General features: G+C 44.1%; 1 protein-coding gene across 15 annotated transcripts in view; it reads left to right on the top strand.

Moving 5' to 3' along the window:
* Positions 1-24,461, top strand: part of TMCC1 (transmembrane and coiled-coil domain family 1) — a 111,808-nt gene extending 87,347 nt beyond the window's left edge. For 9 of the 15 annotated variants that reach the window (XM_046900217.1, XM_040646748.2, XM_046900220.1 and 6 more), the window contains 3 exons: positions 11,706-12,640; positions 19,289-19,424; positions 20,179-24,461. In XM_046900217.1, coding sequence (XP_046756173.1) covers positions 11,706-12,640; positions 19,289-19,424; positions 20,179-20,493 — 1,386 coding nt within the window. In that variant the 3' untranslated portion in view covers positions 20,494-24,461. Of the gene's footprint in view, positions 1-1,186; positions 9,011-10,706; positions 10,947-11,705; positions 12,641-19,288; positions 19,425-20,178 lie in introns of those variants that run through there. The other 6 variants (XM_046900223.1, XM_046900222.1, XM_015293157.4 and 3 more) reach the window with 6 other exon arrangements.
* The last annotated feature ends 339 nt before the right edge of the window (positions 24,462-24,800 follow it).

The raw sequence follows: 24,800 nt of genomic DNA, 5'->3' as shown, positions 1-24,800 counted from the left end.
ACTTGCTTTTCCAGAAATGTCATCTGAGATACCAGTATAGTTCAAGAGCATGTTTTTTAGCTGTTTTTCCTCTAGTTCTGGCCCCAGTAAAAACTGAATTGTGCTCTTAAGAATATTTTCTTCTACACTGCCTGTGTTTTGAGTCAGTCAAAAGTTTTCTCCTCGCTTATACTGCTGATACTAATTCATAGCCTGTGAATTAACATTTCAGTGCAGAATTTGATCACATCAGAAGGGACTGGACTTCAGAAGGCAGTATGGGATCACACTTGTCTATAACCTGTGCATTGCTGCAAGATAAGAGAATGGAAGAAGAACCAAACCCAACCGCAGCAACTTCTACAGGCCCATTTGCATTCTGGTGTTGTTGGTTCCTGAAACCCTGAAAGCATGCTGCATAGGTACTCTGAGTTAATGGTTTTGAAGATGTCAAACTCAGATCATATACATAGCTTACCTTTGAGACCATTCATCTGTCTTGGGCAAGTAATGGTAATATTTGCTACAAACAGAAAATGTTAATGAGACAGCAGTGAAGAGCAAGGGGGGGAGAAGCCATGAGGAGAGGATGGCTTTTCAAAAGTGAGTCTGAAGGAGCAGGACTTAGTGACAACTGCTGGTGAGGGTCAGAGCTCAAGTGATTACAGACAGGTGATGCGCCTTCGCTTTACAGCTTCTGAACAGCACAGCAAGGCACCTTTCCTTTGACATAGAGTCAGTGCAGATTCTTCTTGCACCAAGAACAGCTGAGGTTACAGCGCTATTGCTGTCTCTGTTTTGTACTTGATCCCTTTTATGACAACTGCTTCCTTAGTAGCTTTCCTGCCTCTCACAGGATCGCAAAAATCTTTTGAAATTTTTATTTAGTGACTTTTAAATAGCAGTGTTTCTGTGGTGGTTTGTAGCTGGATTTGTGTGCGGCCGTGCATTTTGAATCTGTTTTTAATTCTGCTTAAATTTTCCTATGAAGTGAACTGCTTTGTGTGTGCTGAGGAATGTGTCATCCTGATTCTGTTGATCTGCTGCTTATTTGTCTGTCTGTTATGCTGTCCAATTTATAGGCTCAAATGTGCAGTTTTAAAATAGTGCCGTGTGTAGAACATGGAATGGAAAGCCCTGTAGCTTTAAATCCAGCAGACCCGGCCCTTCTATGCATCTAAAGCAAATACTTGGGCAGAAGAGGCTCACAGCTTGAGCATGACAGTTTGCTGCAGCAGCGCAGGGGCTCGGCAGGCAGTGATGTCTGCTACGGGGCGATGCCCAGAGCTCTCCCAGCCCCGCAGGCGCATGGAGCGGGGCAGGCAGCAGCTGGGCAGCGGGGGGGCACGCGGGGATGTTGATGTGGTGCTGCTGCACCTCTGTGTGTTGCCAGAGGGACTTCTGTGAGCCGGCAAAGGTAAGAGGAGCACAGGGCATCCTTAGAACGGCGTCAGTCATCATATTTGGCTGCTCTGTTCAGATCTCCAGAAGAACTTGACCTCATTTTGTAGCATTAGCCTTGGAAATGCTGCATTTTCCTCTGTTGTTAAATTTACTGTGGTTGTTTTTATATAACTTTTCTTCGCTTCAGAAGCTGGGAAGCGTGAAAAATGCTTCTGTCTGAGTGAGTGCTGCAGCCTATGAAGATCAAACATGGTGCTGCTCCTTGGAGTGCTCTGGGTTTTCTTGTTCTGGGGTTTGGTATGTGTAATGCAGTGAATGATGAAGGAAGAGGCTGGTGTGTGCAGCCTGATATCAGGGAGATGTTGAACCGGCAGCTTTTTAAATATGATGTTTTGCAGTTCTGACTGTGCAAAATGTATTGTTAGGAAGTAGTAAACAAACTGCAGATTCAAATTTTACTTCAGGTGAAAAAACGAGCAAACAGCTTCCCATGGAGTCTGTGACCTTCAGAAATGAATAAGTAGTTTTCTTTGGTCTCGGTTAGCCCTGTAGCCAGGTGCAGCTGTGTCACAAGCCTGAGTTAACAGTGAGATGTATTTATTAAATACTGAGGAGGAAACAGTTAGGACTTTAAGACTGATCTCTGGTGCAAATAGAAGATAATTCTTTTCAAGTTGCTGCAATTAGCTTCCTCTTGCATTGTGACTCCAGCATTTGGAAAACAAAACAAAACAAAACAAAAAAGCAGAAATATGGGATGGCGATGTTATGCCTTTGGCATAGATGGATGTTGGCCTGAGATTTGTTATCTGCAGAAGACCTTGAGAAATTGTATTGTGTTGTGGTTGTGCTGGAAGCACGTATGTCTAATCACATTTGTTTAACACACTCGCTATATTCCACTGGGAAGATCCGGATCTCCTATGCTGGGATGTGTACTTACTGCCTTCATCAATGTCCATCACTCAAGTGATGCACAGGTGGCTCTTGAGCACAGCTATGTTGGAAATGCAGAGATGAAGTGCTTTGGACAACAGTGAAGACAGAGGACAGTAAGAAAGAATGTTGTTTATTTACTTTCCACGTTTCATTTTGATAGATCTGTGTACTTTGCATCCTGGCACCTGCAACATTAGGCTAAGTGATCACCTTGAGAGCTGGAGAGAGAAATAATTAGAACAGGGTACCGCGTTCTTGCCTTCTGCATCAGATCTGGGCAGTTTACTGTCACTGTAGTTGGGAGAGGCTTTTGACGTTGGGTAATGGAGATGCTGCCAGCAATATGTGCGCTACCATCGGTGCGATGTGACTCTAGGTGGAGTTCCAAATCAGGAATCATAGTTTTCTTAATGGAAATACTGAAAGGAGAGTGCTGACTTCAGTATCTACTTAATACAGTGTTTGGTATGGACCAGGACTCTGCTCCCTTTTTCTGCTGGGTACCCGCCCTTTCCTCCCTTCAGTGCAGCCATCTCATTGTAGTCACACTGCGTGCACTTTCCTTTCAGATGCCAGAAGGCACGTGCCTCATGCTAGTCCATTCCCTGTGCTGCAGAGGCTGTCCTTCCTACGTTGCTGCTTCTCGCGTGTTAAGTTTGCTGCTTCGAGCAACCTTACGGGTTAGGTGTGGGAGTGCCTTTGCAGCAGTCAGGGCTGAACAGAAGGCTGTGTTTGATCGGGAAAGGAATCTCTGGGGCCAACTCTTTTGCATAGCTCTCTAGCAAGTGTAATATTAGCTGTGTGTATGTTACATTAGAAAGGCTTAAGTAAGGGAACAGTATGTCTAGAGATTGTATGTGGGGATGACAGAGAAATGTGTTCACAGGAAACATGAATCCTGCTGTTGTGAAATATTTATATTTTACTATATAATGTTATTTGAATCAACTTTGAAATATTGCTTACAGTCACACTCTGTGTTGTATCTGCAGAAAATACAACTGAAAAGTAAAAAGAAGCGACGGTTGTGCTCAAATACACAGGGGCCTGTTAGACTAAGTGTGGTGGTGACTTGCATGTTAGCTTTTAGCAGAGAAAAGCCCCTTGAGAAGGGGTGAGTCCTGCTCTCAGTGCAGCAGTTTCGTGCAGAGTGGTCATGGAGAGATGTTTGTTCTCCCACACTCCAGACGTGGGTTTGCTCAGCTGCTTTACATGTCAAATTTAACTTCCAATCTGAACAGTCAACTCTTTTCTTTATTAATGAATATGTAAGATGCAGTAATGATCTGTATTTATCAGTTAGCAGCTTCAAGTGCGAGAAAAATAAACAATACTCTCTGGGAAGTGCTAACAGTCATTTTGTCTGTAAGTTAATGAGATGTGATTTGAACATCCTGGGGAAACCAGAATGTGTTTATAAAGGGAAGGGGGAAAAATCATTTTACGTAGTTATTTTCAGATCAAAGCTTGTGTAAACTTGTTTCTAAATCTATCCTCTCCTCCCAGTCCCTACACTTAACTTTTCGTTCAGCGTTACCTCATTTCCTATTCTTATTATTGTAACTTCTGGCCTGATTGGCAGTCTGCACTTGATTAAAAGTCTGCAGCTGCTAAAATAAGCATCCATTAATGTTATTCTGGCCATATTTTTACCACGTCGTCCTCTTTCACCTCAAAAATCAGGTTCCTGCAAGTCCCTGCATATATTTCAGTTCCTTCCTATTTTTCTGTTCAGATTGTGTTATTCATTCCCGTGGACCTGCCTTGCCCATAATGCCATCATTGTTGTCCTGTTTATACAGCTAGCACTGCTCATTTTCTTACTGAGTAATCTGTAGCTTTGGGAAGCCATTCCTGAATTGGACCACCAGGCTTTATCTTTTTGCATTCAAAAATTTACTTTCTAAAAATGTTGTAAAATCAAGGTCAAGAAGGGGAGGTCTTTGTCAGCCAGTGGGTTTTAAAAAGAGCAGAAGGCAGCATGGGCGTATTCTAAAATGTTGCTCTGCTGAGGTTGGTGGCTCACCCTCCTGCCCCTTCCTGGTGATCTGCCATCTCCTCCCCTCTCTGCAGCATGCGGATGCGCTGGCTGCGCAGGAATGCTGAGAGCCACGTGTTGCTCCGGGTTGGCAGAGGTAATGTGAGTGCAAATGTTTTAGTAATCATCACTCGTCATTGTTTAACTGCTATGAGTAAGGTGTAAAGCCATTTCCTCTTGGTGTTACCTGTGCTGGTTCCTTGCTCCAGTTGTTATCTTAGGTGGGCAAAGAGATTGAATTTCCTTACTGTATTTTTTCAGGGCCACTTTTCATTTTTGTTTTCTTATTGCATTTCTTTCCCTATAGCCAGGATGTTCTTCTCAGCATCTTAAGGATTAATCACCTGTAAGCAAATATTTTTTATGTCTTTCAGAAATCCTAATTATGATCTAACCATTGAGCTGCAGGAAAATACACAGCAAGACTTCCTTGAGCTATCCATCTGTTCTTATGCTTTCCTTAGCCAGTTTTGAGTGTGTTTGGATTTAGGCACTGCTCAAAACAGTTTCTGACAATGATGACTAGCAGTTCTTTGTGAATAAGTAAAACGCAAAGCTGCTGTAGTTCCTGAAGTTTTGGTCAGCCTATAAAATCCTGCAGGATAATTGCACAGTGTGTCATAAGGAATCATGCTGGACCTGTTCTTCATTGTTTTTCCTTTGTATTCTTATTGGCAGCAAGGCCAAGGCAGGTGTTTTACATAGCACAGGAACATGTGTGCATACTGGGCACTTACTGAGGGAGGTGGCAGGCTGTAGTTCTCTCTTCTTTGAGTCCACATGTGCGTGATCTGCCGTGTTTCTAGGGATGGTTCAGTGCAGCAGTATTTGCCTCTTCTGTTGGTCTTCAGTCTAGAGGTGAATGAACAGAAATCTTCTCCCTTACCTCTGCTATTACATCTAGATCATGAGGCAGCCTAGACACAGATCTGCAATGATATAAACATACATTTTGCCATGAATAGTGAACCGAAGAGTTGGTACTATAAAATGTGTGGCAATTTTGCAGCAGACTGATAAAAAGGGATATAGGCCTAAGCCTTTATTACCTTCCTAGACGCATCAGAAGGTGTAATAAGTGGTTGTGGAGTCTCCATCCTGGGAAATGCTCAGAAACCACCTAGCAGTCTGTATTAGGTGGAAATCTGGACAACCTCAACCAGTCTGTGAATTTGTAACATCCTATAAGAAGCAAAGCATTAGAAAAAAAACTGCCTTAGCCATAGGTCATAAATGACTTACTACACTACCAGAGTAATTTCTAGTATTTTTTTTTTCCCCATAATTCAAGACCCACAATAGATATTGCAGTATTCTTTGTCTTTATAATGTTCCTACAGGATCCAGTTCACTGCTACTCTCCTGACAGTAGGGCTGGTAGTACCTTGACTCAGACATTTTCTGAAGAATCACGTGCTGCATGTTATATACAGGGGAGGTGACATATGACTATTGACTGCCAATGGCATTTAGTTTAATATGTTGAGTGTACCTCTCAGTAATTCATAATGTGTATATGCATCTTCCCTATACCTCACAGGGATTCTATGCATGGTTTCATAAAAACAAGTATATTTATGTGGTTTAATGCAAGTGTAAAATCATATTGTGGCCTAATGGAAGTCACTTTTTGCACTGTGCAAATAGTGAAGTAGAGGGAAGTGAGGGAAAACATGGGGCCAAATGTAGGTAATTACGAGAAACTGAGGTTAACACCTCTGTTTTTGTATCAAGAGTTGTGCTTTTTCTGTAGCTGTTTCTTGTCAGGTTCTTAGTCTCATACCTCTTGAAGACACACTCTCTATGAAGTGCAGGACTCCTGGAACTAATGTGAATTTTGGGTTTGTTCCTAATGCAGCAGAAACTGCAGCAGCATCTGGAATACTGATTCTGCTCCATGTGACATGTGGTTGGTTGTACAGATGTTGGTCTTCTACTGTTTTGACTCCTCAAAATAAGAGGTGTTTCCACCCCAGTACGTTTGTGGTAACAAGAAAGATAAAAATAAACTTAAAGAATAATTTGTTGTCAGTGATCTCTCACCCCTTTGGTGCAGATATCTTCCTGCTCGTAGAATTTTTTGAATCTCAAGGGACTTGGTCCTGAACTTTATCAAGATGCATTTATTCTAAATCTGCTTAGTGCAATTTGCCATCTGTTTGGTTTCAGAAAGAAAAATGATATACAGTATTCCACACTGGCATATGCAGGAATAAGCTCATTGGAAATGTGAGAATTTAGTAAGGTCCATTCACCAGCTGTGGTTTACAGCAAAGTAGGAAGGAAGAAAAACCAACAAACTCCTTTTCTCTGGCATTTGGTTTCTCCATCAGTAGCAAACCATGAACGAATTTCGTGCAGAATGGAGCGTAACACTGCAGAGGTGCCTGTGACCCAGCTGCTCCAAACACAAGAGAAAATGTCCTCTTCCAAGTAACAGAAGTTGTAATTTGCCCCAGCAGATGTGACTGAACCCTTAATGGGGGCCACAGAGCACATGGCTGCCATTAGATCACGGACTTGTGACTTTTTGAAAAGGTTGTATATTAAGAGGAAGGAACTCCTAGCCTTTTATTTCTTTTGCTGGGGCTAAAAATCGGTCATCAGTGTTTCTTGTTTACAATACTACTCTAAAATGGACATCAGCTGACGGAGATCAGTTTCACTGATTTGTATCTGCTGTGATTATTTTTAGAACTACATCTTGGCATTTCTGTGAGTAGTTCTTCCAGGCTTACAAGAGTGGAATCACAAAATATCTGTTCCCTTTATCGAAGCGTTTTTAAAAATTCATTAGAGCCGAGAGCAACAAAAAGTGAAGTCTTCTGGTACAGAACCTCTCATAAGGGACATCTGAGATAATGACTGTTTGCATGGGAGACTGGATCAATTTTAACACTCGAGTATGATATTTTCCAAAAGAATTTTGATCCTGTTTTATAGGCTCTCCAGTTCCAAGATCCACTGTTTCTTTAATCTTTGTTTTGATTTCCGGAGATCTCAAGGGCTGTTCTGCTTGTCTGCATCCACTTGTGAGTATTCTTTTTTCCCTTAAAGCCTACCTTTTTGGCACAGAAAATAGAATTTTAAAAGTGCCTTAAAACAACCTTTCAATTTGGTGTTCAGAGCCACTACTGAGCATATCGAGGTGGGAAGTAAATAGCTTTTTATCCAGTTGAAAATACAAGGAGACTCAGGAGAGTTCAAAAGTAATTACCTACCCCAAGCACATAGTTACTAGCTTTAATAAACACCAAACATGTTGTGGGAGTTCAGAGGACGAGCAGTGAGGCCTCACTTGCTGCCTCCGCCCAGGGCAGCAGCTCCGTGCCTCACCATGGCCCCACAGCCTTGGCTGGGAGGGTGCAGGCCGGTCCCATGGGTTGCGGTGCAGGCTCAGGCCTAACCAGGTGCTGTAAGCTGGCAGACATGGTCAGCATGAAAGGCTGTCTTTCTTTTTTCTCCACTCTGATCTTTATTCTCATGAGATGTTTTAATTACAGGTCTGTTTAGTAAGAAGTCTCGTGTCTATCACTGCAGACTGCTGTCCCGACACTACTGCCTGAGGCACAGGTTTCTGTCCCCTGCTGTGGCCCTCCTGCAGCACCCGCAGCACACCTGTGTGTGCCCTGTGCCAGCACTCTGTCACATCTCCAGGCAGGGAATCCAAGGCATACAACTTTCTGGTGGTATTATTTGCACTGCTTTAACTACAGCAGGGTGGGACAAATGCCCACATTTTTTAGCAATTAGTTTATACTGCTGCGCAGTGCTCAGTCACTGGGACTGATGACTAATGGCACCTCGGGAGCTGCCCAGAGACCTTCCAGGGCTGCTCTCTGCTCTTACGGTCCCCATTCCCTTCTCACCTTCCCTATGTACTTCTATACCAAGTAGCACAGTGCTTTGCAGTCACGCTTTTAAAGCTCTACACGAGGGTGGAGGGAGCAGGAGCAGAGTGTCTCCCTGAGGTAGACCTGTTTGGAGTGCTGCTGTTTGCCTCAGCCAGCCGCCCAGTTTGTTCTCAAAGAATCAAACAAAAAATGAGCAGAGAAAAACTTTGTAAAATCCTGAAGTGGTTTCTGTAGAAGTGTGACACGTCTGAAATGAACTCTCGTGTCTAATCTTCAGCAAAGCCAAAAGGCAAAACCATAGATTCTGTATGGGCAGTGATTGTGGAATGGGCATGTAGGAATGCTTACACAGAAGGGAAGACCTGATGGAGGTTTGATGGGGAGGAGGAGAAAGCAGCAGGTCCTCTGTGACTCAGCCTGCTGGGTGGCTCGGTGCCAGAGCAGCCTCCAGCTCCCCGCTGGTGGAGGGCCGGTAGGCCTGCCTGTTTGTACTGACTCAGGGTAGTACCAAACTGTATTGCAAGGGAGAATTTCTGATTGGACTGTAATGCCTATTTATATACAAACATTGACCATTACAATATTTTGTTTACCAGCATACTTTCAGGACAGATCGCCAGTCATCCTCAATCGATAACGCGTCACAGCACTTCCTGGCGTGCTGAGGGACCTGACTGTGCTGAGTCTTCCCTTCCCAAAGTCCCAGTTCAGATCCAGAACAGAGCTCCTCCATACAGCCCTTTGCTTTTTAATTGGAAAAAGCTGCTCTTGTTCATCCAGAGTGATGTCCACACAGGTGATAATTCTAAAATAATTAACCCAGGATGATTTATTCTACCATAGCTATTCTGATTTATTTTCTGTCATGAGTATAGGAAAACAACCTGAGACGACTTGCTGAAATTGGTTGACTTTAAAAGGGGGAAAGAGAATGTTTCTGCAGACATTTTCCTCCCACAAAACTCTTGTCTAAGAGGATAGAGTATACTGCTGGTGTAATTTAATCCGCAGATGTTAATTAGACCCAACTTGCAGTAAATTAAGCTGGTAGAAACTGCTTATTGCAAAGTAACATTGAAGTCCCATTTAGTTCTTCAGCACTGGAATGTGCTGAATATTGCTTGTAGCCAGTCTGTTGTAGGTGAGCTCCCAGCCACTGGGATCGATGGTACTGGGCATGGGATCAGGCACTCACCTGTACTGCCACCAAGATCAGAAGTGCTTCTGTATGAAATGAGTTACTTCAAATTACTTAAAAAAAAAAAAAAAAAAAAAAAGGCATAAAATTGATGGTTCTGTTTCTTTTTTCTGCTTTTAATACTAATCTTTACTTCTTGAGTAGATACAGATCTTCACAAATAAGTTGGTAGCTTTCTTTTTGAGAAGCCAACTCATTTTGTGAGGCAGTTATTAAGAGGAATAGTAAGACTGGTGGTGTACTGAATAAAGAAGCCTACAGTGTGCTGCTTTGCAGCTTATGGCAAGCTGGGAAAGCAGAAAGTGGAGTGGTGTGCTACAGCTCTTAAGGCTCTGCTGACAGGGAGCTAAGCACTGCCAAATGGAATCGATGGGCACTGTCTAGATTGCGCATGCCTGATGCACACAGATCTTCATTTCCCTCCAGATCATAGGAGGACATTGGAACAGTGACAAGCTGAACGCCTAGAAAATAAGGCAGCTGAGTGTTCCATGCGTCCAATTGATTCCTCTTGGTGAAAGAGCAGAGAGCCCCAGTACTAAGCTGATGGGAAGGACCCCCACAGCCCAGTGCTGCTGGGCTTCAGGGAATGGTGAACATTGAATGTTGGAACTGGAGAGAGGGATGCAATTAATTCTGGTAGTTGTTATTTTCTAAAGCACATATTCACCAGACAGATACGACAATGTGTTCTGCATTTGGGGGTGAGCTCTGAGCTGTCTGGTAGTTGTGTAAGTAAAGTGGTTGGGATGCTGCCCAGTGCTTTGATCAGGCTGCTGGCTCCGAGGAGACAAATGCACTAACACTTGTTCGCCAGACACATAGGGATGGTGTGGATCAGCCTGCTCATCCAGCATGCTACAGAGCTCCTTGCTGCATTTGTGAATGCCAAAACGTGTGTTTGTTTTTGCATCGTTAAACAGAGGTGGTACAATAGAGGCATCATGTTAAGAGTCTGCTTTTCAGAATACTGCTAAGCTGTGGTAAGCACAGCAGTCCCGTAGATGAGCAAGTGCTGGTAACATGACCTGAGACCGAAAGTGAAATTGTTTTTAGCTGGCCAAGTCCTAAGAATAAATAAGGAGAGGGAGGCGCGTCCTCCTCCTGCCCCGCTGCGTAGCCTGCGGGGCCGCTCGGGGTTTGTTTCCCCGGCACTAGGGGCGTGCAACCGGCAGGCACTGCTGCTGCCCGATTCCGCCCGGCCGAGCGCTGCCGGCCGATTCTCGGAGCCGGATTTCCCCCGCCCGCCCGAGGCTGCGCGGTCGCTGTACCTTAGGCCGCCGGGCCGGACGGGCCACCGCCTCCGCAGCGGGGCGGGCGCTGCAGCCGGGCGGGGCGGGCCGGGGCCAGGTGGGGCGCCGCTGCGGCGGCGGCGGCGGAGCCATGCGGGTGCCCGGCGGGAGCCATGCACTGGGAGCGGGCGCTGCTGCTCCGTACGGCCAAGGTACCGGGGCTGCGGGGCGGGCTGCGCTGCGCTGGGGCTCGGCGGGGCCACTCTCACTGGCGCCGAATGAACCGCATCGGAGAACGGAAGGTGTCACGGCTCGGCTGACCTGCCGGGCTGCTTTTTTTTATCCCAGCCGAGAGAAAAACTTCAGCGCTTACTCTCGTTACTTTGTATGGTTGCTTTGTGGTGAATAGTTCAGCTCTTCTCGGAAAAAAGAAAAAGTTTCTTTGAAACGTGTTGCCTGCTCTTCTCACGCTTGTAGGCGCCCGCTCACTCCTGTTGTTGCTGGCTGCACACACTGCGTGCTGAGAACCCGAGGTCTTGAGTTTGCTCTAAGGACCGACCTTTGCAGATCTTTTGCTTTTCTGATAACTTTTGTTACTGTCTTGGTTTCTAGTAAATACATGAAGCACTGAGAATAACTTGGACTCGCTATGTACTTGAGCTGTGTGGTTTTTCTCTTTCACAGTTACCGTCTCTCCCTTTCTGTTCCATTGCTGCCTGAGCTGTGGCTACGTATCAATACTTTGTAGGTACCTGTCTGCAAACCTGGATTCTCTGTCTTTCCTTGTGCTCGACTCTTTGGCTGCTCAGGGCCATGAAGCTGACTTAAGCATTTGAGAGTTTGCCCTTTTTCTCATCTCTTGCTGGATGTCTGTAAAAAGCATGAAGCTCATGTTTTACCTGTAGAAGATCAGTTTATTGATGCTGCACCCTAGCCAGCTGAACAAAGGTGTATTTTTGCAGAATTACATCCTTGTCAGTTTGATTGGTACAAAAAAGGACAGGTTTCTGCATTAGTAAAGCTGGACTTCAGTGCTCATGTTTATCTTTCTTCTTGTCTAGATTGAACGACTGGAAGTCAGCAGCCTAGCGCAGACCTCCAGTGCAGTGGCCTCAAGCACTGATGGCAGCATCAACGCAGACTCCGTTGATGGCACCCCAGATCCTCAGCGTACAAAAGCAGCCATCACACACCTGCAGCAGAAGATACTGAAATTGACTGAGCAGATCAAAATTGAACAAACAGCCCGTGATGACAATGTGGCAGAGTACCTGAAGCTAGCCAACAACGCAGACAAGCAGCAGAGTGCCCGCATTAAGCAAGTGTTTGAGAAGAAAAATCAAAAGTCTGCCCAGACGATCTTGCAGCTGCAGAAGAAGCTAGAACATTACCATCGAAAGCTGCGAGAAATTGAACAAAATGGAATCCCTCGGCAGCCAAAGGATGTCTTCAGGGATATGCACCAGGGATTGAAAGATGTTGGAGCGAAAGTCACTGGTTTCAGTGAGGGAGTAGTAGACAGTGTTAAAGGTGGGCTTTCCAGTTTCTCCCAAGCCACGCATTCAGCAGCGGGAGCTGTGGTTTCCAAACCCCGGGAGATTGCCTCTCTCATCAGGAACAAGTTTGGGAGTGCAGACAATATTGCTAGTCTGAAAGACTCCTTAGAAGAAGGCCAGGAAGATGGGACAGGAGGCAAGGCTCTAGGTGTTATCCAGAACTTTCAGTCAAGTCCAAAATATGGCAGTGAAGAGGACTGCTCCAGTGCTACGTCAGGCTCAGTGGGAGCCAACAGCACAACAGGGGGCCCTGTGGGAGCTTCCAGCTCCAAAACAAACACTCTGGATATGCAGAGCTCAGGGTTTGATGCAATACTACATGAGATTCAAGAAATTCGAGAGACACAGGCAAGACTGGAAGAGTCATTCGAGGACCTTAAGGTGCGCTATCAGAGGGATTACTCATTAATAATGCAGACTTTGCAGGAGGAGCGGTACAGGTAAGTACTTTTTTTACTAGTTTCCATATTAAGTACTGTGAGTGTAGAGCATGACAGTCCTGGAGAGTAGTGTTTAGCAGCCTGGTTCAGGTGGGATGCTCTGCAGTCAGTTTGGGATTTTGCTTTCCTAATATTGTCTTTTGTAAATATCCTTATTCTACTGCTCATTTTCCTCTCTCTACAAGAAAGGAATAGCAAGAATAAAGGTCATTTAATACTTTTTTCATCATAAAAAGTCAAGCCAAAGAAGTTTAGAAAGGTGTCCCCACGAAACAGGAGTACATTGATTACTGTTAGCCAGGCAGTGCTTTACCCATGAAAAAGCCTGTGAAGGTCTGGGGCAATGCAGGGTTCAAGAGGATTAGAGTGAGTGGTATCCTGACCTGACCCTTCCAACGCTAAGAGCTGTGAACCTACAAGGGAAAAATATATCCAGCTTTCTTAGTCTCTATAAAAAGACGTGCTTTTCTCTTATGCCAAAACTAGAATTTACGTTCTTGACTCTGCTCCACAGCGGCAAAGTTCAAATAAATGAAGGTAAATGAAATGTTAGCTAATGGTGGTGTTCTTGTCATGCAGGTAACATGGCTCTGGAGGTTGACCAGCCCCATGCTTTGGTCACTCTTTGCCTTGCTGGAAGGACTGGGGAAGCAGTGAGGCTCCTGCCACACTGCCAGTCTCCAGCACTGCAGAGTATGCAGAGTTCCCCTCACTGGAGCAGAGGCTGCTCCCCAGCTCCACAGAGGCAGGAGGAGGGGACAGCTAGAGGCTGCCTCTCTGCCAGCACCCCCCCCCAGGACACCACTATCTAGATTCAGTGTGGGTCTTCTACTGCATTTCAAAAACTTTAAATGAAAAATGCATGGGACCCAGCTCCTCATTCTGATAGAGGACGGCCCGCTTTTGTGAAAAGCTTGTTTGTGGCCTTCATCACTTAGAACAGGCTACAAAGCACAGCCTATGAAGCTCAGCACACCTGTTGGGTTTGGGGACAGGCTCTCTGAAATACTCTGTGCCATTTGCTGCCTCAGTTTGGTTTGCTCCATGCTACCTAGTCACTCTACAGCTTTTCAGACATGCTGGTGCCAGATCATTGAAAAAAACATTTGAAAAGGCTTAGCCTGCTCGGACGTTGTAGTGACAGCAAGCTTCCTGTGTGTTTTGCAAAGCTTGGCTAGACAAAGCCAAACCAACATCACTTTCTAATCCCACATTGCCACAGTCATCAATTTGACTGAAACCAGAGCCCAGCACAGCAACTTTGGTTCCTAGTACCTCACTGTCATCAGATCACATCGTGAAGTGAAGGGGAGTTAGATCTTCTGCTCCACAGCAGAGAGGGGTCTTGTTGTTTGGTGCTGTGTGGGTTGTTGTTTTGCACATACAGCAGCAGCCATTCATAGTGGAACGCTATATGCAAGCACTATGCAGCTGAAGAAGTGGCCTGAAACTACAACAAAAGATCTTGGTTAGGGACTAATGTGTGTTGGCAGCTAAATGGACTAGTTATTCCCTGACAGCGTTCAACAAGGTTCACATAGGTCCTTCTGTGAGTCCAGCGTGAAGCCCTCCCCTGAGGGTAAGCCTAGCATCTACCCACTGAGGCAGCCTGGAGTGAAGAGCTTTCAGGAGAGTCTATATTTGATTTATACAGACATAAAAATATAGTGGTTGAGATTTGTCATTTTGAAAGCTGATGCAAATTAGTCAAAGGAGAGGACTGGTTGAACTACGCTAAGTGCCCTTGCCTGCAAGCTTTCAGAAATGAGCAGGTAACACAAGGTGCTCACGGATTAATCACATTGAGAGAAACTGTACGAGTCTAGGTTCTTGTTTGACAGCCTCCATCTTTTACAATATCAGGAAGATAAAAGCCAGGAGGGCGATGTGATGCGTGACAGCAGAGAAGGTGCTCCTGCATTGTGTGGGAAGGCTGGCAATTGTTCCTCTGGACGCTGACTCTTCCCTTTCTTCCGAAAAAAAAAAAAAAAAAGAAAAAAAAAAGAAGGAAGGATGGAAATGGAAGCTGACATTCAAGGCTGGGGATTCAAACTAATCATAACCTGCCTTTAAAAGCCATTAATGCCTCATAACTTCTGTATTTCTGGATGCTTTCAAAAACAAGCACTGAGTCCTAGTTTGAGTTTTTAAAAATGTGCATTTTAGAGAAGCCTTTGCTTATAGGGCTATGTGGAATATTTGCATCGTCTGTGGAAACTGGAAGAAACAAAGCAGATATTGTGATGTTTTCTCGCCCAGTCTTGGTCCATTTCCTCGTTCTTAGATGTTCTGCTTTTCTGCAGCTTTTAGTCTGTTTTATCTGCATGCTCATTTTGTTTCTGCTTATCAGCCAGGGCCTGACTCACAGGTGTTCCTTGACCTGCTCCATCTGCCTCCTGTCCTCACTTCAGCTCTCTCTGTCAGCACAGCTGCCCTGTCAGCCATCTCCGCAGGCACAGCCTCTCCAGCCCTTGGCCCCGGGGATGCTGGGCCAGCCTGGCAGCACCCAGGGGCACGTGTTGGCAAAGCAGGGCTCCACAAGTTGTGGAGGCAGGAGGACTCTGGCCTGCGCCTTTGCACTCATTGTGTTGCCTCCATGCTAGGAACAGGCCCTGGAGCGACCTGCCGCTTATCTCAACAGTTGGAAGGTGGCAGTTGTTTACTGATATGAGCAGGGACTTTCTGTGCTATTAAGAATGACATAAAGTTCCTGCTGAGTTTTTTCACCTTTCTTGTCCCTTCAGGAACCTGTTTGTACACAGTGAAATCATGAGCTCATGCGATTGGAGTGTGGCCAGGCTGAGGTCTTGGGCTCCTTCCCAGCCCAGCATCCTTGGAAAGTGTGTTCCAATCCCCACGTTCCTGTCAGAGAAATCTGCCAGCCAAAATGCTCGAGCTCGCATTGTCATTTAAATGTTGGGCTTCAGTCTGTTCTCATTTATTTTAAAATAGATCAAGTGTGCTAAAATTCTGGGACTGGAGGATTGAACAGTATAAGCCAGGGCAGCAAATGCTGTGTGCTTGGCATAGAAGGATCTTGACCCAGGTATGAAGCACTGAGATGTTTCCACAGAGCTGTTTTCCCTCACCAGAAGAGGTCTTGGAGCTGAAAGCACAACATAAATAGTGACACAGAGAGCAGCTCTGCCCCTCAAGTATTGCTTAGATGGAATTCTTGGAATATACTGCTAATACATATTGCTTTTAGCTATACTGCTCTGCTGTTGGAAGCAGCGTGTTCAGCAGCATGAAAAACATGTTTGAGAAATAATAGTTGGATGACATTCTGTAGGACATAGCCCTTCCCTCCACAAAAATAGTACCTTGAGAGATGATTGAAGAGAGAGAGATTAAACTCTGTTTGTGTGTACTGTAAAGATCTTCAGCATTTGTTCAGTCAGTTTCTTCACTTGCCAGAGCACTCACTGAGCATGAGTAAAATGTCTTCATCATGGCTCTCTGATGCATATGCTGTACTAGCTGTGTATTTTGCAGCTATTAAAATGCTTTAAATGCCTCAAAGCGCTTCAAAAATGAGATAGCTGTAATTCTTTTTCTTAGTAATTTTCAAGTCAGTTCCCTGATTTCCAAACTACGAGCCTCAGAAACTATGTGGAAATCTGACCTGGCTGTCCCGGTGAAGTGTTTCCGTGTGCCTCACTTCACCTGAGCACCCCAGCAGTGTCCCAGTGCCTTCCGAACAAGTGTCTGTGATGATGAAGTAAATGCAACAATTGTCACTTGTCTATTACGTAGAAAAGTTTCTGTGCTTGCCAATCTAGACTCTGGTAATTTTAAGAGGAGATTTCACACTTTAGCTGGTGATTAATTAATTCTAATGAGGAATTTTCAGTACCTGGAACAGAGTGCGCTTTGACCAGCTGAGGTACTGCTGTTTTCGCATGCGAACTTAGAGTCTATTGCACAGACACTGGCGCTTGTATAATGGGAAGTTCTTGGCAGGTGTCAGGTAATGCCTCTGAATTAAATCTGAACCATCTGTTAACAGGAGAGCTGTATCTTCAGGCCCTTGGAGTTGAGTGAAGCCCTCTTAGCTTCTCAGACTACAACAGGAGTGTAAAAGAACAGGGGAGAAATAAAACAAACCACATTTTCTAAAATGTAGATAATGAGACAATGAATGAAAAGGAGATGAATGGAGGAACTTCAAAAATAAGTGATTATTATTATTAACCCGGTTCTGCCAGTTGCCTAGCGCATGGTTTCTGTCTGTGAAAAAGCTCAGGTGGTTCCTGGGTGCACACCTGGACTCAGGTGGGTATGAACCCAGAGCAAGGCAGCAGTCTGCTCTGTGCAGTGGAGCCAACCTTCTGCCAGTTGTGTTAAAATCCCAGCTGTACGGCTGTGGAGGGGTTCCTTCTGTTTCCTCTAGGCAGGTAGTTTTGAACTTAATACGGTTGTTTCTTTTTAAAGAATCAGGATTTAAGCTGCCTGGCAACAACTGTTTTGTGAAGGGTGTTTATGTAGGAGGTTAAAATATATAATCATAATGTTTTCAGGAATGCTTTAGTTCCTTTTGGTGTGTAAACCCACTGGAGGACTTTAAAATACATTAACAAATGGTATATGTTTCAAGTGATTCGTGCTGCCTTTGGGACTCCTGAGTTAGTTTAGTTTAGTTATGCTTTCCTGATTGATGGCAAGTTTTTTGGGTTTTTGTTTGTTTGTTTGTTTTGTTTTTTGTTTTTTTTTCCCCTAAGGAGGTGGAAACAAATGGCAACGTTAATTATCTGGGTTCCTTCTTCATTGCCAGTCTTCACATGGCTGCTCTCATGCTCAAGCTTGTAGTTCCTGGGAAACCGGTTCCCTCGTGTGCCCTGCTGCGGTGGCGCAGCAGCCCTGGCACCTCCAGGGTCAGCTGGGGGCTGTCTGGGCTCACTGCTGCTCGGCCACTTGCTGGAAACTGCTCTGCTGTGCCCAACTCCTCCTTTTTACTTTAAGTAGTTATTGCATCGAGAAAGTAAATGAAAATTCTCTTTAGACTTTTCAGTTTAAGGTAAAAACCCAAAAGCAATACTAGGTTATGCCTATGGATTCTGAATATGTAGCTCATGAAGCACTAAAAAACTTGGGGGAGGAGAAGAGCAGAATTTTTTGTTTAGTTTCAGAACTTAAATTCTCATTTATAGAGAAGTAGTGCTTATTTGTTTGATGGGTGTATATATGTACATCAATTAAATTGGGGTGGGGCCAGAGGGGGGCAGAAATTAAGGAATTATCTGCTTGAATTCCTTACGGATTCTCCGTTAGTAGTATCAAGAGCAGATGATAAGAGCTGTACTTGAAACTTTTCCCAAGTTGTTACAGTGAGCACAAATCAGTGGAAATCAGAGTGGGAAGAGCAATAGTTGTACCTGTACCTTCCTTGCCATCAGGGCTGATAAAGGACCAGGAATGAGGAAGAAGTGGGGTGCAGAGAGGAGAAGGCTGGTGTGTTGATTGGCTGTTAAGCTCTCTTCGTGTTTGCCTTTTGGGAACAAGACAAATACTTGTATGATTTTTAAAAGGTATTGAAACATGAGCTGCTTGTAAAGGGCTTGAAATTCCAGGGGTGAATGCTGCATACAAAGTATCCCAAATGTATTTTGAAGGTTCTGAAATAACATGAAGCTATTGCTGAGGTCCGTTTGAAACTCCTTCAATGAGAAACAAAGCTCTCCCAGAGATGCCGTAACTCTTTTCTTGTGCAGCCCTCTTCTGCCAAACTGCTCTCAGACTGCTCACCATAGCAAACTGACAAAATAAGCCTGCAGTTCAGTGATTCATGTGTCCTTCTTGTAAGTAATGCAGTGGTCTTGGATAGTTAAGCTGAATCATTCGCAAGAGATTAAAAATACATCAATAAATCAGACCTCCGTGCAATCTCACGTGTAAAGACTAGAGTATGCTATCATGTTCTCCAAGGCATATTACTGCATATGATTTTGCTGTCATTTTTATTGCAATTACTTTTCCAAGGGTAGAGGAAAATGCTTAAGAGTTTACAGTATTAGAAGGGAACTTATTCTGGTTAAAACAGAAGTTTGAAGAATAAATGTGCTAATTCTGCACTTGATTTCTTTTATCTCTTGACAGTTATCATTTCTCCTCTCTGCTTGTTTTTCCCTGGCTTAAAACAAGACTAATACTACTGTGGCATTTATTTTCCTACTTACATTCAAAAGAAAGCACAGACCTGTTGGCCAGAATTATAGTGGTGGTTCACATTTTCCGTGGGTAAAGCCTATGGGCTTTGAATTGCTCAGTGTCTGTTCCCATTGTGGCGTTCAGTGTGTGTTGCCCCTCAAAGAAAGCCTTACTTTCATCCTTTCTAAATGTGGCCTTAAACTGTGTTAGAAAGTTAGGTGTTGTCTGTGTCTTGCTCACTTGTTCTGTTTGTTGTGGAAGGAATAAAAGACACCTTGAGGTTTCTAGTGCAGCTCAGTTGTGTTGCTGTCAGCTTACCTGGTAGAAGGGCTTTCTTGAATTCCCACTGGAAGGGCCTCACATTGTTTATAAAGCAAAATTCTGTAGGCACAGTCATTTTTGAATAACAAGTCTGTGGTATTGACTGCTCAGTTGTTACTGGTCTAACAGTTGCCTCCCCCTTCTCAATAAAGCTGCTGTACCATGTCATTTCATTTCTAGATGCGAAAGACTCGAAGAGCAGCTAAATGACCTGACTGAGCTCCATCAGAATGAGATCCTGAATCTGAAACAGGAGCTGGCCAGCATGGAAGAGAAAATTGCCTATCAGTCTTATGAGCGAGCCCGGGACATCCAGGTGGGTGACAGAAATGGGAGCACTGAAGTCTGATTTTCTACCTGCTCCCTCAGTAACTGTTTTTGAAATACTTCTTTGATTCGGTATTTGTTGTAAATCACCACAGATTTATTGCTAAACTTTACATTAGAGATTTCTGTAAGATCTTTATTCAGTCTCTGACCCTCAGGTATCTCCCCAAATAATTATTTTGTAATGAAAAGCTGTACACATTCAGTGAGCAAATTCATCCTGAGGGAACCTCCACTTGTTCAGAGAAGGGTTTTGAAATGAGCTTCCCCTCAGGGATCTCCTGAAACAAACTGAGGTGAGCAGCCCTCCTTTCAAGTAGGTGAAGGCTGCCTGCTTCCTGAGGGCTCTGTGTCCTCCTTGCTATGGATCTGATCACAAAACAGGAAGGATGGTAAGGCCTCTGCCATGTGCAAGGACAGACAGCTTACATGCAACGTGTTGTAACGAAGCCTGGCTTCTTCCAAAGCTGCCACTTCACTTCCCTAAGAATGTCTTGAAGGAGTAAGGTCACACGGTGTCTTACACACTGCTGCACTTAGTTGATGAGGACTCCTCAATCACGTGAAGTGGCACCGCCTCTTCTCCTGCTGCAGGATATGAAATCAGCATCATGACTTACATCCTGCAGAAGGTGCATGAGGAAGGTGTCCCTGCTGTGGTCTGGTTCTAAGATGAGAGCCATGGGCTGCTGCAGCATCAGCCTGCAGGGTGCTGGAACCAAGTGATGTGTTCTTGTCTACAGGAGGCCCTGGAAGCATGCCAGACCCGCATCTCCAAGATGGAGCTACAGCAGCAGCAGCAGCAGGTGGTGCAGCTGGAGGGTCTGGAGAATGCCACAGCCAGGAACCTGCTGGGGAAGTTCATCAATATCCTTCTGGCTGTCATGGCTGTCCTCCTTGTCTTCGTCTCCACTGTGGCCAACTGCGTCGTGCCCCTCATGAAAACTCGCAATAGGACGTTCAGCACTTTATTCATAGTGGTTTTCATTGCCTTTTTGTGGAAGCACTGGGATGCCATCTCTGGCTACTTGGAACGGTTCTTGTCTCCCCCCAGATGATGCCATGAGGAATCGGCTGCATCGCCCCCCTCCCAGCACGCTCGGTGAGCAAGCGTGGCAAAGATTAGTCAGCAACTACTCCGCTGAAGTTTTAAAGTGTCTGAGTGAATTTGTTTACATTTAGAATAACGTTTTTTCTCTGCGAGATGCATTGCAATAGTATTTTTTAGATTTTATTCAAGAACTCTTTTTGGCGAGAATCCCAGATAATTTTTATGTAGCATGGTTCTCTTTGGATGCAAATCTTAAGATTCTTTAAAGTGTACAAAATAAGTAAAATACAGAAATTTGGAGCATACCAATGGGCAATTTAAACTGTGGCTTGAACTACTGTACTAAACCTGTCAGGAAGAGGAAAATGTGAGTAACTTAAGATGAGCAAAACTAAATGTAGTGCACACAGCCTTGAGGGATGGTACCACAGCAAACCTGTAACACTAAACTTTTACTGTGAAGCCTGCTCACATTCCATGTCCAAATGTATGGGTTCGGAGTGGTTTCTTAACAGGAAAACAAAACAACGTGTGGATCTCTTTCCCGACTCAGCGTCTGGGTTCGCCGTTTGTGCTAACCTGACTGAACAATGACTTTCTGTAAGGCTGGTTAACCTTGTTAAGTGTATGAAGTGGAAGCCTCATGCCATATACAGTAACTGCACAGTTGTGCTACAGTATTTTGAAGTAGTCCTTGAAACACTTACCTTTAAGCAAAGCCCTTGGTCGCACTTTTAAGGTTTTTTTTAATGTATGTATATTCACAGATTAAAAAAAAAAATCCAAACAGCATACTTGAAGAGTGTTATACTCAAACTCTCAGTGCTTCCTTATCGTTTCTAATAGGATTTTTTATTATTATTATTATTATTATTATTATTGGGTTGTTGGTGGTTTTTTTGTTGGTTTTTTTTTTTGTTGTTGTTGTTGAAGGGGTTGGGAGGGTCATTGTTTTGGTGTTTTTTTTTTTTCCTTTTAAATAAAGAAGTGATGTTTTTAAATGAAGAAATGTGTGAATAATTGTGAGCTGTCTTGTCCAGAAACAGTTTTGAGGAGGGCAGACGGTAGTTTCTAGTGCCAGCCTGTCTGGAGCACAGTGCTGTTCATATGCCATTTCTGTCCTCCTGTGCACACAGGTGCAGCAGAAGGAAGAACATCCATCCTCTCCGCACATTCTTGTCAGGCAGGTGTTTGTTTTTTTTCCTTTTTCCAAATGTGAAAGAAAATATGTTTCTATTTCTCACTTCAACAGCATCTCTCATTCCTGGCCTTGGGTTAAGAATAGGGAATTTCTTTGCATACCTTCCTATGCAACAGATTCTTTGAAGAAAAGAAATGCTGAATCAACAGTCTGCTCACAGGAATGATTGCCTCAGAAATATCCCTAATTCAGTTTTTAAATGAACTCCTAAAGAGTGAAACCAAAGTTTTCCTCCTGTCAGGCTCTAATCAGATCATCGGTGTAGAGATTTTGTAGACTGTATCTGTGTAGTGTGCCATAGACAGCATCCTCTTCTTTGCCTGTGAGGTCAAGCACTTGCTGTAGGTACCTTTTCAAAGCTCTAAAGGAAATGTCAGCTTCAGCCATAACCTCACAGGCCCAGTGATGCTGCTGTTGCTGATGGATGTTGGTACTGGCAGGCAAGGCTGCATGTCCAAGGAATGTGGATTCACTCTTGTTTTTTTTAAGTTTGGAGCCCCTTTCCAGCATAACAGTGTCAAGATACAGCTTCCATCTCCATGAAATGCTAACAGACTCCAGGAGTCTTTCAGCACCATTTGTGGTGTTCAGATGTTGCTGTTTTTCTTCCCTCCAGGTTTATGTTCTCTCTAGGAACTAAATGTTGCTCAGGTGACCTAGACCAGTTGAGATCATACATATACATACACGGAACATGTGCATTATATATACTATATTTGTATATGTGTGTATGTACATATGTATATATATATATGTGTATGTGTGTATATATATATATATATATATAATATATATGCCGTGATGCAAATTCTGGACTCTTTAGAAATTCCCCTGAACTAGGTTAACTGACTGCTGGCTGATGCAAGCCCTCCACAGCTCACCCATTCTTCAGAGATTCTTTTTTTTTTCTATACTCACAAAAAACTCAGGTACCCCTCCAGGGATCCCAGCACGCCTGCCTTTGTCACCATATGCACTAATCTGCTCTTATCATACTTAAAATGCAAATTGCCAATTGCAACTTCCTCAAGCCAAAAAGAATCATTCTTCTCACAGAGTTGCAGACAGAGCAAAGGTTGCATAACCGTTCCCTCTCTGGACAGTTCTAGCTCAAGTGAAACTGCATTCTGTTTACCATCCTTATCTGGCTGGTACAGATTACACGGATAATCACCTTCTCCCATTAGGTTTTGTCAGAAACAACAGCATGGATAGCAGTAAGAAATAATTTGGTACATAACTGAAAAGTGTTGTTGCCTTTGTTTGTGGTTCCTGGCCTCTGCACCTGTTCTCCTCAGTTCTGGTCACTCTAAAAGAGCTCACGGTAGGTTTTCCTGTGGTCAAAGCAGGAGGCAATTGGAAGCCAATGGATTTGCAGGCTCAGTGCCACTCTGATTGTCTCTCTTCTTTATATCCTAGCTTCATTTAACATCTCAACTGTGTCACTGTCAGTAAACACTGTTTGCTAATTTGCCAGATGTAGGCTTGATAGAAACTTATCACCTCAAAACTGTTTGGTGAAGGCCACGTGTATGTGGTTCTAGACAATGTCTGTCTGTCTGTCTCTTTCTCTCTCGACACTTTTTTTCCATTCCAGAAGGTCATCTGCAGTAATGCCACATACGATGCTGCACCCACTTTTCTTATCCTGACAGGACTGCTATGTGTTTTGCCTTTTGCATTAGCAGAATGTTTTGGGGTTTTCCTCCCTCTTCGATTTGAAGGTTTGTGACGATTTCTGATAGGTTAACAATGATTATATTGTTGGAAATGTGATTCTAGCTTTAAGGCTCCCTTTCCCTGTAAGTGGTTGTGTTTGCTTTCTTGATGAAGCGTTCCTGGATGATGTGTAGAAGAGTATCTGGTGTGGGTGTGCACGTGTGACTCCCTTTTGTGGACCTTCTGTATGGATGTGCACTAGTTTAGTGACCGTCTCTGAGTTGCAGAATGTTTCCCTCAACATTTCATATTCAGAGTTGGAACAATTCTGGAATTATTTGGATATGTTTAGCGCATATCAGCTTGGGATATGGAAAGGGAAGAATGTAATGGACTGTGTTAGTTGGGGAAGCAGCAGCTCTTCAGAGAAATTCTGGGGTTTGAGTGAAGTGTTTTTCCCTATTTGTTTTCTCAATGTAAAACAAACAAACAAACAAGTCATCTTGATGCAAAAAATGACCGGTTTTGATTTGATGAATTTCCCTCTCAGCTTCGTCAGTTTAGTGATACCGAGCATGCTCACAGCAATGATTTCATTGGTTTATTCCAGACCTGTGAGTTTTTAGGGTCTGATCAGATTAATTATTGAGTTCTGTACATGTTGCACTGGGACAGAAAAGCACTGTCTTTCAGCTTTGACAAATATGCATTTTTTTAAATTAAACAAAAAGGCAGCATTATAACAAAATATGCCAAGCTACAAAGGGGTCTGAGATCGGGTAGTTCTGACAGTTTTTAAGTGAATTCTGAATGTGGCTAAAGAGTTAAAACCCTGTGTGTCTGTGTCGTGTATGCCAGGTGGTATAGTGGTAGGCAATTGACTTAGCTGTAAGTGTGTTTAAAAAGTGTAAAAAATAAACTGCAAAACTCACTTGCACGGATTGAAGAGTACAGAAATGACACTTGTGAACGTAACACTGTAGTTTGTAGATCTTAAGCTGCTAATTGTTGAGAGAGATTTACATTTGTCTTGTCTGATTGTTGCAGATTTATCTGTGACACTTTTACTGTATATAAAAAAAAATTAAATAAAGACCTCAGCTATTAACACTGGATTAATTGAAATGTCTCCATGGGGCTGCGGGAGGGGAGTCCAGAAAAATAGGGGGGCGGGGAGAGGGTGGAAAGTGTGTTGAGCCCTAATAGCTCAAGTTTGATCAAGTTCTCCATAGATCTTCTTACCAAGCTTCCATCTTATGGTGAGCCAGGCCCTCCTGCCGTGGTGACAGTGAACGGGCTGTCCTGTGCAGCACTGCATGCTCCATCCTCCGAGACTCCGGCACTTCAGGGCAGCTGCTGGGCAGGGCACCATGGCTCCCGCGGGTACCAGACCCGTCCATGCATCTCTGGGTGTTTGTGTACACTCCTGGCCTCAGCATGGAGGTGGGTGCTAA

This window comes from Gallus gallus, chromosome 12 (assembly GCF_016699485.2).
Source record: "Gallus gallus isolate bGalGal1 chromosome 12, bGalGal1.mat.broiler.GRCg7b, whole genome shotgun sequence".
Classification (NCBI taxonomy): Eukaryota; Metazoa; Chordata; class Aves; order Galliformes; family Phasianidae; genus Gallus; species Gallus gallus.
Note: the sequence above shows the minus strand (reverse complement) of the source record. Positions and strands in the feature narration are given on the sequence as shown.